Below are 15,426 nucleotides of genomic sequence, written 5' to 3' on the forward strand. Positions count from 1 at the left end.
AGGCGACTAAAATGCCGGGAGCAATGGGCTAGTAACCCCTTCTCCTGTATACAATTACTAAAAAAGAGAAGAAGAAAAACTTTATAAAACTGGGTTGCTTAAATGTGCGTGGATGTAGTGCGGATGACAAGAAACAGATGATTGCTGATGTTATGAATGAAAAGAAGTTGGATGTCCTGGCCCTAAGCGAAACAAAGCTGAAGGGGGTAGGAGAGTTTCAGTGGGGGGAAATAAATGGGATTAAATCTGGAGTATCTGAGAGAGTTAGAGCAAAGGAAGGGGTAGCAGTAATGTTAAATGATCAGTTATGGAAGGAGAAAAGAGAATATGAATGTGTAAATTCAAGAATTATGTGGATTAAAGTAAAGGTTGGATGCGAGAAGTGGGTCATAATAAGCGTGTATGCACCTGGAGAAGAGAGGAATGCAGAGGAGAGAGAGAGATTTTGGGAGATGTTAAGTGAATGTATAGGAGCCTTTGAACCAAGTGAGAGAGTAATTGTGGTAGGGGACTTGAATGCTAAAGTAGGAGAAACTTTTAGAGAGGGTGTGGTAGGTAAGTTTGGGGTGCCAGGTGTAAATGATAATGGGAGCCCTTTGATTGAACTTTGTATAGAAAGGGGTTTAGTTATAGGTAATACATATTTTAAGAAAAAGAGGATAAATAAGTATACACGATATGATGTAGGGCGAAATGACAGTAGTTTGTTGGATTATGTATTGGTAGATAAAAGACTGTTGAGTAGACTTCAGGATGTACATGTTTATAGAGGGGCCACAGATATATCAGATCACTTTCTAGTTGTAGCTACACTGAGAGTAAAAGGTAGATGGGATACAAGGAGAATAGAAGCATCAGGGAAGAGAGAGGTGAAGGTTTATAAACTAAAAGAGGAGGCAGTTAGGGTAAGATATAAACAGCTATTGGAGGATAGATGGGCTAATGAGAGCATAGGCAATGGGGTCGAAGAGGTATGGGGTAGGTTTAAAAATGTAGTGTTAGAGTGTTCAGCAGAAGTTTGTGGTTACAGGAAAGTGGGTGCAGGAGGGAAGAGGAGCGATTGGTGGAATGATGATGTAAAAAGAGTAGTAAGGGAGAAAAAGTTAGCATATGAGAAGTTTTTACAAAGTAGAAGTGATGCAAGGAGGGAAGAGTATATGGAGAAAAAGAGAGAAGTTAAGAGAGTGGTGAAGCAATGTAAAAAGAGAGCAAATGAGAGAGTGGGTGAGATGTTATCAACAAATTTTGTTGAAAATAAGAAAAAGTTTTGGAGTGAGATTAACAAGTTAAGAAAGCCTAGAGAACAAATGGATTTGTCAGTTAAAAATAGGAGAGGAGAGTTATTAAATGGAGAGTTAGACGTATTGGGAAGATGGAGGGAATATTTTGAGGAATTGTTAAATGTTGATGAAGATAGGGAAGCTGTGATTTCGTGTATAGGGCAAGGAGGAATAACATCTTGTAGGAGTGAGGAAGAGCCAGTTGTGAGTGTGGGGGAAGTTCGTGAGGCAGTAGGTAAAATGAAAGGGGGTAAGGCAGCCGGGATTGATGGGATAAAGATAGAAATGTTAAAAGCAGGTGGGGATATAGTTTTGGAGTGGTTGGTGCAATTATTTAATAAATGTATGGAAGAGGGTAAGGTACCTAGGGATTGGCAGAGAGCATGCATAGTTCCTTTGTATAAAGGCAAAGGGGATAAAAGAGAGTGCAAAAATTATAGGGGGATAAGTCTGTTGAGTGTACCTGGTAAAGTGTATGGTAGAGTTATAATTGAAAGAATTAAGAGTAAGACGGAGAATAGGATAGCAGATGAACAAGGAGGCTTTAGGAAAGGTAGGGGGTGTGTGGACCAGGTGTTTACAGTGAAACATATAAGTGAACAGTATTTAGATAAGGCTAAAGAGGTCTTTGTGGCATTTATGGATTTGGAAAAGGCGTATGACAGGGTGGATAGGGGGGCAATGTGGCAGATGTTGCAAGTGTATGGTGTAGGAGGTAGGTTACTGAAAGCAGTGAAGAGTTTTTACGAGGATAGTGAGGCTCAAGTTAGAGTATGTAGGAAAGAGGGAAATTTTTTCCCAGTAAAAGTAGGCCTTAGACAAGGATGTGTGATGTCACCGTGGTTGTTTAATATATTTATAGATGGGGTTGTAAGAGAAGTAAATGCGAGGGTCTTGGCAAGAGGCGTGGAGTTAAAAGATAAAGAATCACACACAAAGTGGGAGTTGTCACAGCTGCTCTTTGCTGATGACACTGTGCTCTTGGGAGATTCTGAAGAGAAGTTGCAGAGATTGGTGGATGAATTTGGTAGGGTGTGCAAAAGAAGAAAATTAAAGGTGAATACAGGAAAGAGTAAGGTTATGAGGATAACAAAAAGATTAGGTGATGAAAGATTGAATATCAGATTGGAGGGAGAGAGTATGGAGGAGGTGAACGTATTCAGATATTTGGGAGTGGACGTGTCAGCGGATGGGTCTATGAAAGATGAGGTGAATCATAGAATTGATGAGGGAAAAAGAGTGAGTGGTGCACTTAGGAGTCTGTGGAGACAAAGAACTTTGTCCTTGGAGGCAAAGAGGGGAATGTATGAGAGTATAGTTTTACCAACGCTCTTATATGGGTGTGAAGCGTGGGTGATGAATGTTGCAGCGAGGAGAAGGCTGGAGGCAGTGGAGATGTCATGTCTGAGGGCAATGTGTGGTGTGAATATAATGCAGAGAATTCGTAGTTTGGAAGTTAGGAGGAGGTGCGGGATTACCAAAACTGTTGTCCAGAGGGCTGAGGAAGGGTTGTTGAGGTGGTTCGGACATGTAGAGAGAATGGAGCGAAACAGAATGACTTCAAGAGTGTATCAGTCTGTAGTGGAAGGAAGGCGGGGTAGGGGTCGGCCTAGGAAGGGTTGGAGGGAGGGGGTAAAGGAGGTTTTGTGTGCGAGGGGCTTGGACTTCCAGCAGGCATGCGTGAGCGTGTTTGATAGGAGTGAATGGAGACAAATGGTTTTTAATACTTGACGTGCTGTTGGAGTGTGAGCAAAGTAACATTTATGAAGGGATTCAGGGAAACCGGCAGGCCGGACTTGAGTCCTGGAGATGGGAAGTACAGTGCCTGCACTCTGAAGGAGGGGTGTTAATGTTGCAGTTTAAAAACTGTAGTGTAAAGCACCCTTCTGGCAAGACAGTGATGGAGTGAATGATGGTGAAAGTTTTTCTTTTTCGGGCCACCCTGCCTTGGTGGGAATCGGCCAGTGTGATAATAAAAAAATAAAAAAAAAAAAATAAAATAAACATTATGAGTAATGAATGTCAGCCGTTTTCCACCGAGGCAGAGTAACCCAGAGAAAATCCTTCATCATTCAACACTTTCACCATCACTCGTACATAATCACTATTTGCAGAGGCCCTCGGATACGACAGTTTAGATGTGCCTACAAACTAACAATATCCCAAACCCCTCCTTTAAATTGCAGGCATTGTACTTATTTCCAGGACTAGTCTGACTAACCAGTTTCCCTGAATCCATTTGCAACATATTACTCTGCTCACTCCAGCTTGTCAGGTCCCAAAAACCATTCATCTCCATTCACTCCTATCAAACACTTGCTGGAAGTCATTCTTTGTTCTATTCTCTAAATGACCAAACCACCTCTTCAGCCCTCTAATACTTTCAATAACTCCACAACTAATTTCCACTAAATTCTCTACACATTTACACCACACACTGCCCTTAAACAGGACATCTCCACTGCCTCCATCCATATTTGGGAGTTGAAGTGTCAGCAGATGGATTTATGAATAATGAGGTTAATCATAGAATTCATGAAGAAAAAAAGGCGAGTGGTGCGTTGAGGTGTATGTGGAGACAAAACATTGTCTATGGAGGCAAAGAAGGGAATGTACGAAAGTATAGTAATACCAACACTAGGTGTGAAGCTTGGGTTGTAAATGCTGCAGCGAGGAGGCGGTTGGAGGCAGTGGAGATGTCCTGTCTAAGGGCAATGTGGTGTAAATATGCAGAAAATTCGGAGTGGAAATTAGAAGAAGGCGTGGAGTTAAAAGTATTAGAGCTGAAGAGGGGTTGTTGAGGTGGTTTGGTCATTCAGAGAGAATGGATCAAAGTAGAATGACATGGAGAGCATATAAATCTGTAGGGGAAGGAAGGCAGGGTAGGAGTCGTCCTCGAAAAAGTTAGGAGGGGGTAAAGGTTGTTTTGTGGGCAAGGGGCTTGGACTTCCAGCAAGCATGTTAGAAGCGAATGTATTATTATTATTATTATTATTATAATCAAGGGGAAGCGCTAAACCCGGAGGATTATACAGCGCCTGGGGGGAGGATGTGGAAGGCATTCAGGCTTAATTCAGGGAACGAGCACAGATCCAATTCCCTAAATCAAGAGCCCCTCACCAACATCAAGGAACCTTCCCTGAGGGAAGAAGCGAATGTAGACTAATGGTATTTGGGACCTGACAAGCTGTTGGAGTGTGAGCAAGGTAATATTTAGTGAAGGGATTCAGGGAAACCGGTTATTTTTATATAGCCAGACTCAAGTCCTGGAAATGAGAAGTACAGTGCCTGCACTTTAAAGGAGGGGTGATGTTGGCGAGGGGCTCTTGATTTAGGGAATTGGATCTGTGCTCCAGTTCCCTGAATTAAGCCTGAATGCCTTCCACATCCCCCCTTCCCCCCCAGGCGCTGTATAATCCTCCGGGTTTAGCGCTTCCCCCTTGATTATAATAATAATAATGTAAAGGAGGGGTTTGGAATATTGGCAGTTTGGAGGGATATGTTGTGTATCTTTATACATATATGCTTCTAAACTGTTGTATTCTGAGCACCTCTGCAAAAACAGTGATTGTGTGAGGTGAAAGTGTTGAATGATGAAAATATTTTCTTTTTGGGGATTTTTTTCTTTCTGGGTCACCCTTCCTCGGTGGGATGGCCGACAAAAGAAAAAGGGCACAACTCCAGTTTACCGACAAATTGTCTGGCACCCCTTAATTCAAACTTACGACTATTTTTGCCACAATGGTTTACACAATAGTTGGTGGTTTTCTCTTTGTGTGATTCTTAGTGTATTTTGCTAACATTTAACCCTTAGCTATGGCTAGCGCTAATTACCTGGAGGGAGTTCCGGGGGTAAACACCCCCGTGGCCCGGTCTGTGACCAGGCCTCCTGGTGGATCAGAGCCTGATCAACCAGGCTGTTGCTGCTGGCTGCACGCAAACCAACGTACGAGCCACAGCCCGGCTGGTCAGGAACCGACTTTAGGTGCTTGTCCAGTGCCAGCTTGAAGACTGCCAGGGGTCTGTTGGTAATCCCCCTTATGTATGCTGGGAGGCAGTTGAACAGTCTTGGGCCCCTGACACTTATTGTATGGTCTCTTAACGTGCTAGTGATACCCCTGCTTTTCATTGGGAGGATGTTGCATCGTCTGCCAAGTCTTTTGCTTTCGTAATGAGTGATTTTCATGTACAAGTTCGGTACTAGTCCCTCTAGGATTTTCCAGGTGTATATAATCGTGCATCTCTCCCACCTGCATTCCAGGGAATACAGGTTTAGGAACCTCAAGCGCTCCCAGTAATTGAGGTGTTTTATCTCTGTTATGCGCGCCGTGAAGGTTCTCTGTACATTTTCTAGGTCAGCAATTTCACCTGCCTTGAAAGGTGCTGTTAGTGTGCAGCAATATTCCAGCCTAGATAGAACAAGTGACCTGAAGAGTGTCATCATGGGCTTGGCCTCCCTAGTTTTGAAGGTTCTCATTATCCATCCTGTCATTTTTCTAGCAGATGTGATTGATACAATGTTATGGTCCTTGAAGGTGAGATCCTCCGACATGATCACTCCCAGGTCTTTGACGTTGGTGTTTCGCTCTATTTTGTGGCCAGAATTTGTTTTGTACTCTGATGAAGATTTAATTTCCTCGTGTTTACCATATCTGAGTAATTGAAATTTCTCATTGTTGAACTTCAAATTGTTTTCTGCAGCCCACTGAAAGATTTGGTTGATGTCCGCCTGGAGCCTTGCAGTGTCTGCAATGGAAGACACTGTCATGCAGATTCGGGTGTCATCTGCAAAGGAAGACACGGTGCTGTGGCTGACATCCTTGTCTATGTCGGATATGAGGATGAGGAACAAGATGGGAGCGAGTACTGTGCCTTGTGGAACAGAGCTTTTCACCGTAGCTGCCTCGGACTTTACTCTGTTGACTACTCTCTGTGTTCTGTTAGTGAGGAAATTATAGATCCATCGACCGACTTTTCCTGTTATTCCTTTAGCACGCATTTTGTGCGCTATTACGCCATGGTCACACTTGTCGAAGGCTTTTGCAAAGTCTGTATATATTACATCTGCATTCTTTTTGTCTTCTAGTGCATTTAGGACCTTGTCGTAGTGATCCAATAGTTGAGACAGACAGGAGCGACCTGTTCTAAACCCATGTTGCCCTGGGTTGCGTAATTGATGGGTTTCTAGATGGGTGGTCTGTAGTTCTTTGCCCCCTTTGTGGAGTGGGGCTATGTCTGTTGTTTTTAGTAACTGTGGGACGACCCCAGTGTCCATGCTCCCTCTCCATAGGATGGAAAAGGCTCGTGATAGGGGCTTCTTGCAGTTCTTGATGAACACTGAGTTCCACGAGTCTGGCCCTGGGGCAGAGTGCATGGGCATGTCATTTATCGCCTGTTTGAAGTCATTTGGCGTCAGGATAACATTGGATAGGCTTGTGTTAACCAAATTTTGTGGCTCTCATAAAAAATTCATTTTGATCTTCGACTCTTAGTCTGGTTAGCGGCTTGCTAAAAACTGAGTCATATTGGGACTTGAGTAGCTCACTCATTTCCTTGCTGTCATCTGTGTAGGACCCATCTTGTTTAAGTAGGGGCCCAATACTGAACGTTGTTCTCGACTTTGATTTGGCATAGAAGAAATACTTTGGGTTTCTTTCGATTTCATTTATGGCTTTTAGTTTTTCCCCACGATTCCCGACTCCTATAAGATTCCTTTAGCTTAAGTTCGATGCTTGCTATTTCTCTGACCAGTGTCTCCCTACGCATTTCAGATATATTGACCTCTTTTAGCCGCTCTTATTCTTTTCCGTCGCCTGTAAAGGGAGTGCCTGTCTTTCTATTTTACATCTTCTACTCCTTTTTCTTGGAGGAATAAGCCTTGTGCATACATCGAGTGCCACCAAGTTAATCTGTTCTAGGCATAAGTTGGGGTCTGTGTTGCTTAGTATATCTTCCCAGCTTATATCAGTTAGGACTTGGTTTACTTCGTCCCACTATGTTTTTGTTATTGAAGTTGAATTTGGTGAATGCTCCCTCGTGACTAGTCTCATTATGTCTGTCTGGGGCTCCACGTATACATGTCTGAACCTCAATTATGTTGTGATCTGAGTATATTGTTTTTGATATGGTGACATTTCTTATCAGATCATTGTTAGTGAAGATGAGGTCTAGTGTATTCTCCAGTCTAGTAGGCTATTATTTGCTGGTTTAAATTGAATTTTGGGCAGAGATTTAAAAGCTCGTGTGAGTGAGCTTTCATCAGAGCTGCCTCCTGGTGCTATTACTGCAACAACATTATTTGCTATATTCCTCCATTTTAGGTGCCTTAAGTTGAAATCCCCCAGGAGCAAGATGTTGGGTGCAGGAGCTGGAAGATTTTCCAGACTGGTCAATTTTTAACAGCTGTTCCTGGAATTGCTGGGATGTTGCATCCGGAGGCTTGTAGACTACCACGATGACTAGGTTTTGGTTCTCGACCTTTACTGCTAAAACTTCCACTACATCATTTGAGGCATTAAGCAGTTCTGTGCAAACAAGTGACTCTGCAATGTACAGGCCAACCCCCGCCCCCCGTTTGCCTGTTCACTCTGTCACATCTGTATAGGTTGTAACCTGGGATCCATATTTCGTTGTCCAAGTGATCCTTTATGTGGGTCTCAGTGAAAGCTGCGAACATTGCCTTTGCCTCTGCAAGCAGTCCACGGATGAAAGGTATTTTGTTGTTTGTTGCTGGCTTTAGACCCTGTATATTTGCAAAGAAGAATGTCATCGGACTGGTGGTATTGTTGGTACTGGGGGAGGGGGGGATTTTTTTTCCGGCATTAGTATCTATCTGTTGGTTTGGAGTGGAGGCCATCGACTGTGGTTCCACTCCAGGAATGACTGGATTTGGTGTACGATTTTTGCCATTTCCTGCCAGTTTTTTTTTTCCTTCCTGGCACTAAAAACCTCTCTTGAGTGGCTGTGGCTACCCAGGTTTTCCCATGGCCTGGATGTTTTGTATCTTTTTGTCCCCTTTAGATGGTGTGCCTGGCAATTTAAGTTATAGCACAGTCTTTCGTGTACTGAAGAGGTGCACATTTCAGGGTGAAAAAGCTTACAGGAAGGGAGTTTGCATTTTCCTGTTGTCATATGGGCATGGCATTTTCTAGGGTGGTTGTAGTTGCACGTCCCATCTGTTTTTCCAGATTTCCCATGTCTGCAGATACCAAGTGCATAGTATGTGCACAGGCTTGGTTTCCGTTTGCCTTGGGTTTCTGTGACTGTATTCCCTGTTGGTGCATGTTTCCCTGTCTTATTCCTATCCTCCCTAGCACCAACAATGGAGCTCCCACCAGTTGTTTTTGGTAATATATCCTCACTATTGCTATTGGAGTCCTCTTGTTTGCTATTTCCTGTGGTATTTCTAGTTTGCAATATTGGTTTTATCTTATCTTTGACTACACTTGTTTCCCCGCTACGGCTCCTGTCCCCTATGAGGTCATTTATATGTATTCCTTCCTGCGTATAATTCGCGACTACCTGGACAAAATCTCCAGCTTCACCATTACTGTCTCCCAGGACAGCACCTCCAGCTTCACCATTACTGTCTCCCAGGACAGCACCTCCAGCTTCAGCATTACTGTCTCCCAGGACAGCACCTCCAGCTTCACCATTACTGTCTCCCAGGACAGCACCTCCAGCTTCACCATTACTGTCTCCCAGGACAGCACCTCCAGCTTCACCATTACTGTCTCCCAGGACAGCACCTCCAGCTTCACCATTACTGTCTCCCAGGACAGCACCTCCAGCTTCACCATTACTGTCTCCCAGGACAGCACCTCCAGCTTCACCATTACTGTCTCCCAGGACAGCACCTCCAGCTTCACCATTACTGTCTCCCAGGACAGCACCTCCAGCTTCACCATTACTGTCTCCCAGGACAGCACCTCCAGCTTCACCATTACTGTCTCCCAGGACAGCACCTCCAGCTTCACCATTACTGTCTCACAGGACAGCACCTCCAGCTTCACCATTACTGTCTCACAGGACAGCACCTCCAGCTTCACCATTACTGTCTCACAGGACAGCACCTCCAGCTTCACCATTACTGTCTCACAGGACAGCACCTCCAGCTTCACCATTACTGTCTCACAGGACAGCACCTCCAGCTTCACCATTACTGTCTCCCAGGACAGCACTATCAGCCCCACATTTACTGACTACCAGGACATCACCTCCAGCCTTACAGTTTCTGACTACATGGCCAGTATCAAGGGCAATACCATTCAGCCCAGACTTTTTATGTTCCCATCTGTTGTAGAAAGCTTCCAGGTTGTCTATGAAAGCAGCTTTGATGTTATCCTCTTTTAATACCCTTGTGATTTTAGTCCACAGATTTATCTCATTTGGGCATACCCAAAAACACTTCTGTTTTAATACTGCATGTAGCTAGTTCTTGGATATTTGCACAAGGGGAGCGACACCAATTTCCACAAAAATGACAATTTATCCATGTGGAAGCCCGTTTGTTCGATTGATTGCAGACTACACAGCTTCATAATGATTTGAATGGTTGATTTACTGTAATTCTACTAGCAACCTCTTGAATATTCTATTAATAACCTCCTTAAATGAAGCTCTAGCTATTTGCATTTCTATTTCTAACTTTACTTGTATATTGGACAGCTTACCGTGTACGTCCCCGATTTATATTTATTGTTTGTGTTTGATAAGGGCGCCTACAACCCCATCCGTTTATAGTCTGCTTTATTGTCCAACGAATCCGTTCGAAACCAGTCGAGGGTTCGGACCAGTCGATCTGATCTGATCAGTGGGTCACTTATTTAAAACGTACTGGTCGGTGATTTGGGCTAACACATGAAGGATCTACTTGAAATTATCTACCCGAGTAATATGTGATTTGATTGATACAAAAGTATAACTTGTGTGTTGAAGAACCGGTGATTTCTGGCAGCTCCTACAATGACGAACGGTCGAGCCTCAACCCTTTTTTATCAATCGCTATATCTAGCTTTTCTATTTTTTTTTTTCGTCTCCACCACAATAAATGGTATATTATCACTATAGTTGACTGGTGGAAATTTTGGAGGAAGGACGCTTTTTCTGTAGTAATAATTGCTTCTCGTTGTGTATATTGCGACCGCTGGTAACTACAGGTTATATGAAAATCACAGTATATGTCTGGTATTTCAAGAAAAAAGAAACTAATGAAAGTCACTCCACTAAGTACCATTATAATACTGGTTAGTTGCTATTCACTGGTATCACTAGATTATATGCGAGTACACTAGCAGGCCAGGAAGATTATTAAAACAGCTGACCACTAAAGTACTGAACCCACAATGGTCATTCGGTGGCGAGCTATAAAGAGAGTTGTCAGGTGAACTAATCAGATCTAGAAGAATATTCCTTTGTGAGGTAATGAATTTGAGGTATGAAAAATTACACAGGGAAAGAAAGCACACGAAAGCTTTGCTTGGATGAACTTTTTAAATTTATAGCCAAGAAGTGTCATAGCAGTAGGCATTCATCTGAAAATGCACGTCTGCTATAGTATATATAAAGCATATATATTTGGTAGTTTATATGCTTTATTGGTTGTGTGGGCAGTTAACGATCCTTGCCTGTTGCAGCTCTGATGCATCTTATTTAGCAGTCAGTACCAAACTACTCAGAGCATGCAATTTAGTGTTGCCAAAGTCAGTTTTCTTTAAAATATCTAGTTTAAATTTTGCAGGAAGGTTCCAACGTTCAAGTCCGTTCTTCCCAAGTTAAGGCTCCTCTTTCTAGTCGAGATTATAGTGTTAGCTGTTCAGGCTTTATTTATCCAATAGTCTGAGCAGCCTTTGCAGTTTCTTCTCCCTCCCTTAGCTGTACAGTAATTTATGTACAGCAGACATTTGGTGAATTTTTTTTATCCAATTCAAAGCTTTTAAATTCCCTTAATTAAAAACAAATTATAGCATCTGCTAATTATATCCACTTCCATAAAAAACAGGAATTCTTTAAAAGTATAAACTGAAAGCAATTTTATTTAAAGACTTACAAATTCTGTTTTCTTTTTCAATTTGAACATTAGTTTAAAACATGTAATCTATGGGCTATCCATGTGGATTTGGGGTGTTAGGAAGGGGTCGCAGAAGGCGTCGGCATCACAGTAGAGTTTTCTGGAAGGCAAAACAGAGCCTCTCATAATCAACTTTGTGAGAAGTGTCTGGTCTTTCCTTCCCAGTAGCACATAATGGTCCAAGAGTTGTGGAAACTTTTGGCCTGGGGTGCTCATGTACTGTGCCCACAACACTCTTGGTATACAATCTACATTGAATACGTTCAACTTCTCTCCTGGAAAGAAAAGAAACATTTAGGCCTAGAAAGCTTAAGAATCACCAACAAACTTGCTTGTCAAAAGAATGAAAGAAAAAAAAATATATATATATAATTACCTCTTAATTTGTATACTAGTGGGAATGCACTCTGTTGAATAGCCATTACTATTGTTGAGCCACTGGCATAACTTCCAGTGAAGAAAGATAGAAGATTTGCTTGGGCACTCAGTCTGTGTGTGTCTACACCAGCAACAGTTTTGGTACCCAAATCTACTGTGTAAAGCTGAAAGTTAAGGATGACAGTTTAAAACCAAAATACTTGCAAAGTTTAAGAAAAATTTAAACCACTAACTTTAGAAATTTAATTTTAATATTAAGGTACATTTAAGAGGGTGTAGGGTCTGAAAGCTAATGCATTTAGATATGATTCTGGCTTAAAAATATTGGGAAAAGGCTGAAGGCTATCTGAAACACTAGAATTCAGAGGGATTGATGTGCTACACATTTTATTAAACTCCTCACTTAGTAATTCATTGCTATCTTTGGAGCATAATCAATGGACCCATTAGACCCCATTATGTGCCTCTTATTATCATGCATTACACGAGTTTTTTGCATGACAACTACCTAACAAATCCCCCTCAACAGAAAACAATGACCAACCCCCCTGAAGAACTATCACCCCAACCATTATTTGCACTGTTAAAATTAAGGGAGGAAAGGTAAATTTGTTAGAAATACCTGGCCAAAAATCTGAATTCTTACTTTTAGATTTATTGATAAATGAAATTTAATCTCATCTTTTTGGTTTAATGACAATGAAGAAAATTTAAAATTTACAAACCTCCAGGTTCATCTGAGCCTCTATGCACATTTCTTTATGTACAGCCAGAACAATAAAAAACTTTCCCGCCTGGTAGATCACAAGAGCATCCATGATACGTGCTGGAAACTCCAACTCTTCACCAAACACTCCATCTACCATCACCTTCCCAGAGTATCGGGAAGCCCAGAACATAACAGCTTGGTTGTCTGATTCTGCAGTTGCGGTGACACCTGAGAAGATCTTGCATTATCCCAGTGTTTGAAGTTTTACAATTGCATAAATTATAATAACGGGGGAAAACTCTACCTGTAGGATTATACAGCACATGGGGGGGGGGGAGAATGGATGGTATTCAGGCTCTATTCAGGGAACTGGAGCACAGATCCGATTCCCTAGATCAAGAGACCCCTCACCAGCATCAAGGAACCTCCCTTGAGGGAAAAGTAATCAATGGATAGCGTTGATGTGCCAAGGATACGAGTGCTGCAAGTTATGTGTTATGCCAAAAACGCCTTTGTGTTGCACTTATGGCGACCTGAAGGCCTTCTTTGTTAAATGGACCCATTTCATTAATGCTTGTGGGACATTCCATAATGTTACCACTGAAGCAAACTACAAAAAGTATTTAGTAAATTTTGAATTTGGCATGTATTTTTAACTTATTTAAATTTTTTGCCTGTTTAAATAATCCTCCATTTTACAGATTTGGTTATTACTGCACAGTCACCTACGAGACACCAACTCGCTGGTTGCGAGCGTCAAGTTTATGCCCTGGGTCACTCCTAGGCAGGTGTTTACGACCAATGTAAGTGCTAGCACGCACTAATTTTCCCATAACCATAATGTTCACAAGGTAATGGTATCAATTAAAAAAAAAAAGCGACAGACTTTATACTTGACCCGAATTTTGTTTCAGCAGCCTTTAACTGCGCGAGTTTGAGGTTCAGGCAAATTTCAACTTACCCACATGACCATGCAAAACTTCTAACTGGGTAAAGTATCCTGTGGTAGAGTCCAGCCTGTAAGTGAAAGTGTCCACTTCTGTGTGTATGTACAGCATTACTTCTCCAGCCACCAAAGCTTTAGACACGCGCTCCCCGGCAATCAACTCTTGATGCACCTGCCACACACGAATAGTTTTAGAAGAAAACCATGTATTTAGAAATTATCACAAAGCATGATTTTTTTTTTTGTACAACTCATACCTGAACTGTCAATTTGTTAATCCTCCAGATGATGCTGTTACTTCTGGTACAGTTATTTCCTTTTGCTGACCCAGCCATGGCCAATAATACCTGCAAAACTCAATAAGTTACTTACATCTTTACTCAGCTTCCATAACATTAGGTTTGTTAGGAAGGGAAGAAAAAGTTACATACACTTTCATCATCAAAGACATCCAAGAAGAGCCACTGGTGAGCATATCCAGAGTTTGATATAGTCGTGGCTTGCACCAGGTCCAAAGAGATAGGATCGAACATGTACAATACAGAATCGCAAAGTCCACCCTCCCAGGTCATCACCACGCAGGTTGTATTAAAAGCCTGAGGAACAGATCTTAAATTAGTTTATCACAATACATTTAAAGATAACTATTGCAATAAATCCACGTCATTTTACTAAACCTGGAAAGATGTAGAAGAATGCCGGTTGTGTGGAATCTGCAGCTCACGAAGTATAGAGAAGTAGTCTCCTTCGTAGACTGAGGTCTGTAGCTGTTCGTGTAGAGCAGTGATAGGACCACATACACCCTCATACTCTTCCTGGAAGAGTTATTACGTTTATTATTATTCTCTTAATGCATGAAATAAAATGAATTTCACATTAAAATACTGACCCTCAGATCTTCGGTTGTATTGCTGTAGTGCGAAAGAACTTCTGTAGTTTCTTTGTACAGGTCCTTGACCATCAGGTTGTCAACAACACCAGCAACTACCAACCCTTCCTGTGTAAATTTATATAAATTTAGCATTTTGATTATTTTGTAGTGAAACCTCAGGTTTTCAGTACAGTGGAACCTCAAATATTGAACTTTCTTCGGTCCAGAAGGCTGTTCGAGTGCTTCTACCGAATGAATTTATTCCCATCAGGAATAATGGGAATTAGATTAGTCCATTTCAGACCCTCAAAAATGCACTTATAAAAGCACTAACAAAAATACACTATTTTAAAACTGATTGTATTAATGCCGGTAGAATTGCCGACATTCGGTAAAAGGACAAGTGCAACTAATGTGACGTTTTATTGTGGCAATGTTTCACTCCTTGAGAGCGAGACGTTGCCAGAGTAAAATGTCACATTAGCTGGACTTGTGTCCTTTACCTAATATTTTAAAACCACCTCACCTTCATGATGACACTGGCATTGAACATTATTCTGGCGGTAAAGTCTGCATCCTGGTCAACAAACCAGGCGTTGTTGTACAAGTCTGACAAGTTTACACCATTTATTATTCCTGACGTTTCTAGTCTCTCCACCGTTAATGGGCCATTAAAGATTAGCACGCCTGTGGGGGAAAAAAAAAAAAGGTAACAAGTACCCCACATTAATTAAACCTACCAAATGTACATCAGTTTGAAAAGGGTTAAGCTTCTCCCCTTACCCCAAATAAGCTTAATTATAAAAAACTATAGCCAGTTGTCTTGCTTTACCCTTTGCAACTGGCATACTACCACAAATGAAAATTCTAAAGAATACAGGTCTCCCTCAACATTCGCGAGGGTTAGGAGATCAAGAGCCTCGTGAATGTTGAAAAACCGTGAATGTTTGGTTCCCCAATATATTGTAGGGAAATATATTACAATATTGCTTCCTTAACTTGTTGAACCATGAATAATCATAAAATACATGAAAACGTCGTAAATTGTACTAAACATATACATGTTATGCTTTAATAACTTATGATATTTAATAACATGTTAATAACATGTATGTTATTAAATACCACAGACTCCACCACTGCGAGTCCCTACTACCCTCCCTCCGACCCCCG

General features: G+C 41.7%; 1 protein-coding gene across 1 annotated transcript in view; it reads right to left on the minus strand.

The window, feature by feature from the left end:
• Positions 1-11,300: 11,300 nt before the first annotated feature.
• LOC128688997 (uncharacterized) overlaps positions 11,301-15,426 on the minus strand; it is a 57,268-nt gene continuing 53,142 nt past the window's right edge. The window contains exons 24-32 of the mRNA XM_070087287.1: positions 14,780-14,940; positions 14,272-14,379; positions 14,060-14,197; positions 13,814-13,978; positions 13,640-13,729; positions 13,398-13,554; positions 12,453-12,664; positions 11,726-11,891; positions 11,301-11,624 (exon numbers count right to left, since the gene is read on the minus strand). Coding sequence (XP_069943388.1) covers positions 11,377-11,624; positions 11,726-11,891; positions 12,453-12,664; positions 13,398-13,554; positions 13,640-13,729; positions 13,814-13,978; positions 14,060-14,197; positions 14,272-14,379; positions 14,780-14,940 — 1,445 coding nt within the window. The 3' untranslated portion in view covers positions 11,301-11,376. The remainder of the gene's footprint in view (positions 11,625-11,725; positions 11,892-12,452; positions 12,665-13,397; positions 13,555-13,639; positions 13,730-13,813; positions 13,979-14,059; positions 14,198-14,271; positions 14,380-14,779; positions 14,941-15,426) is intronic.

This window comes from Cherax quadricarinatus, chromosome 21 (assembly GCF_038502225.1).
Source record: "Cherax quadricarinatus isolate ZL_2023a chromosome 21, ASM3850222v1, whole genome shotgun sequence".
In the NCBI taxonomy this organism is placed as follows: domain Eukaryota; kingdom Metazoa; phylum Arthropoda; class Malacostraca; order Decapoda; family Parastacidae; genus Cherax; species Cherax quadricarinatus.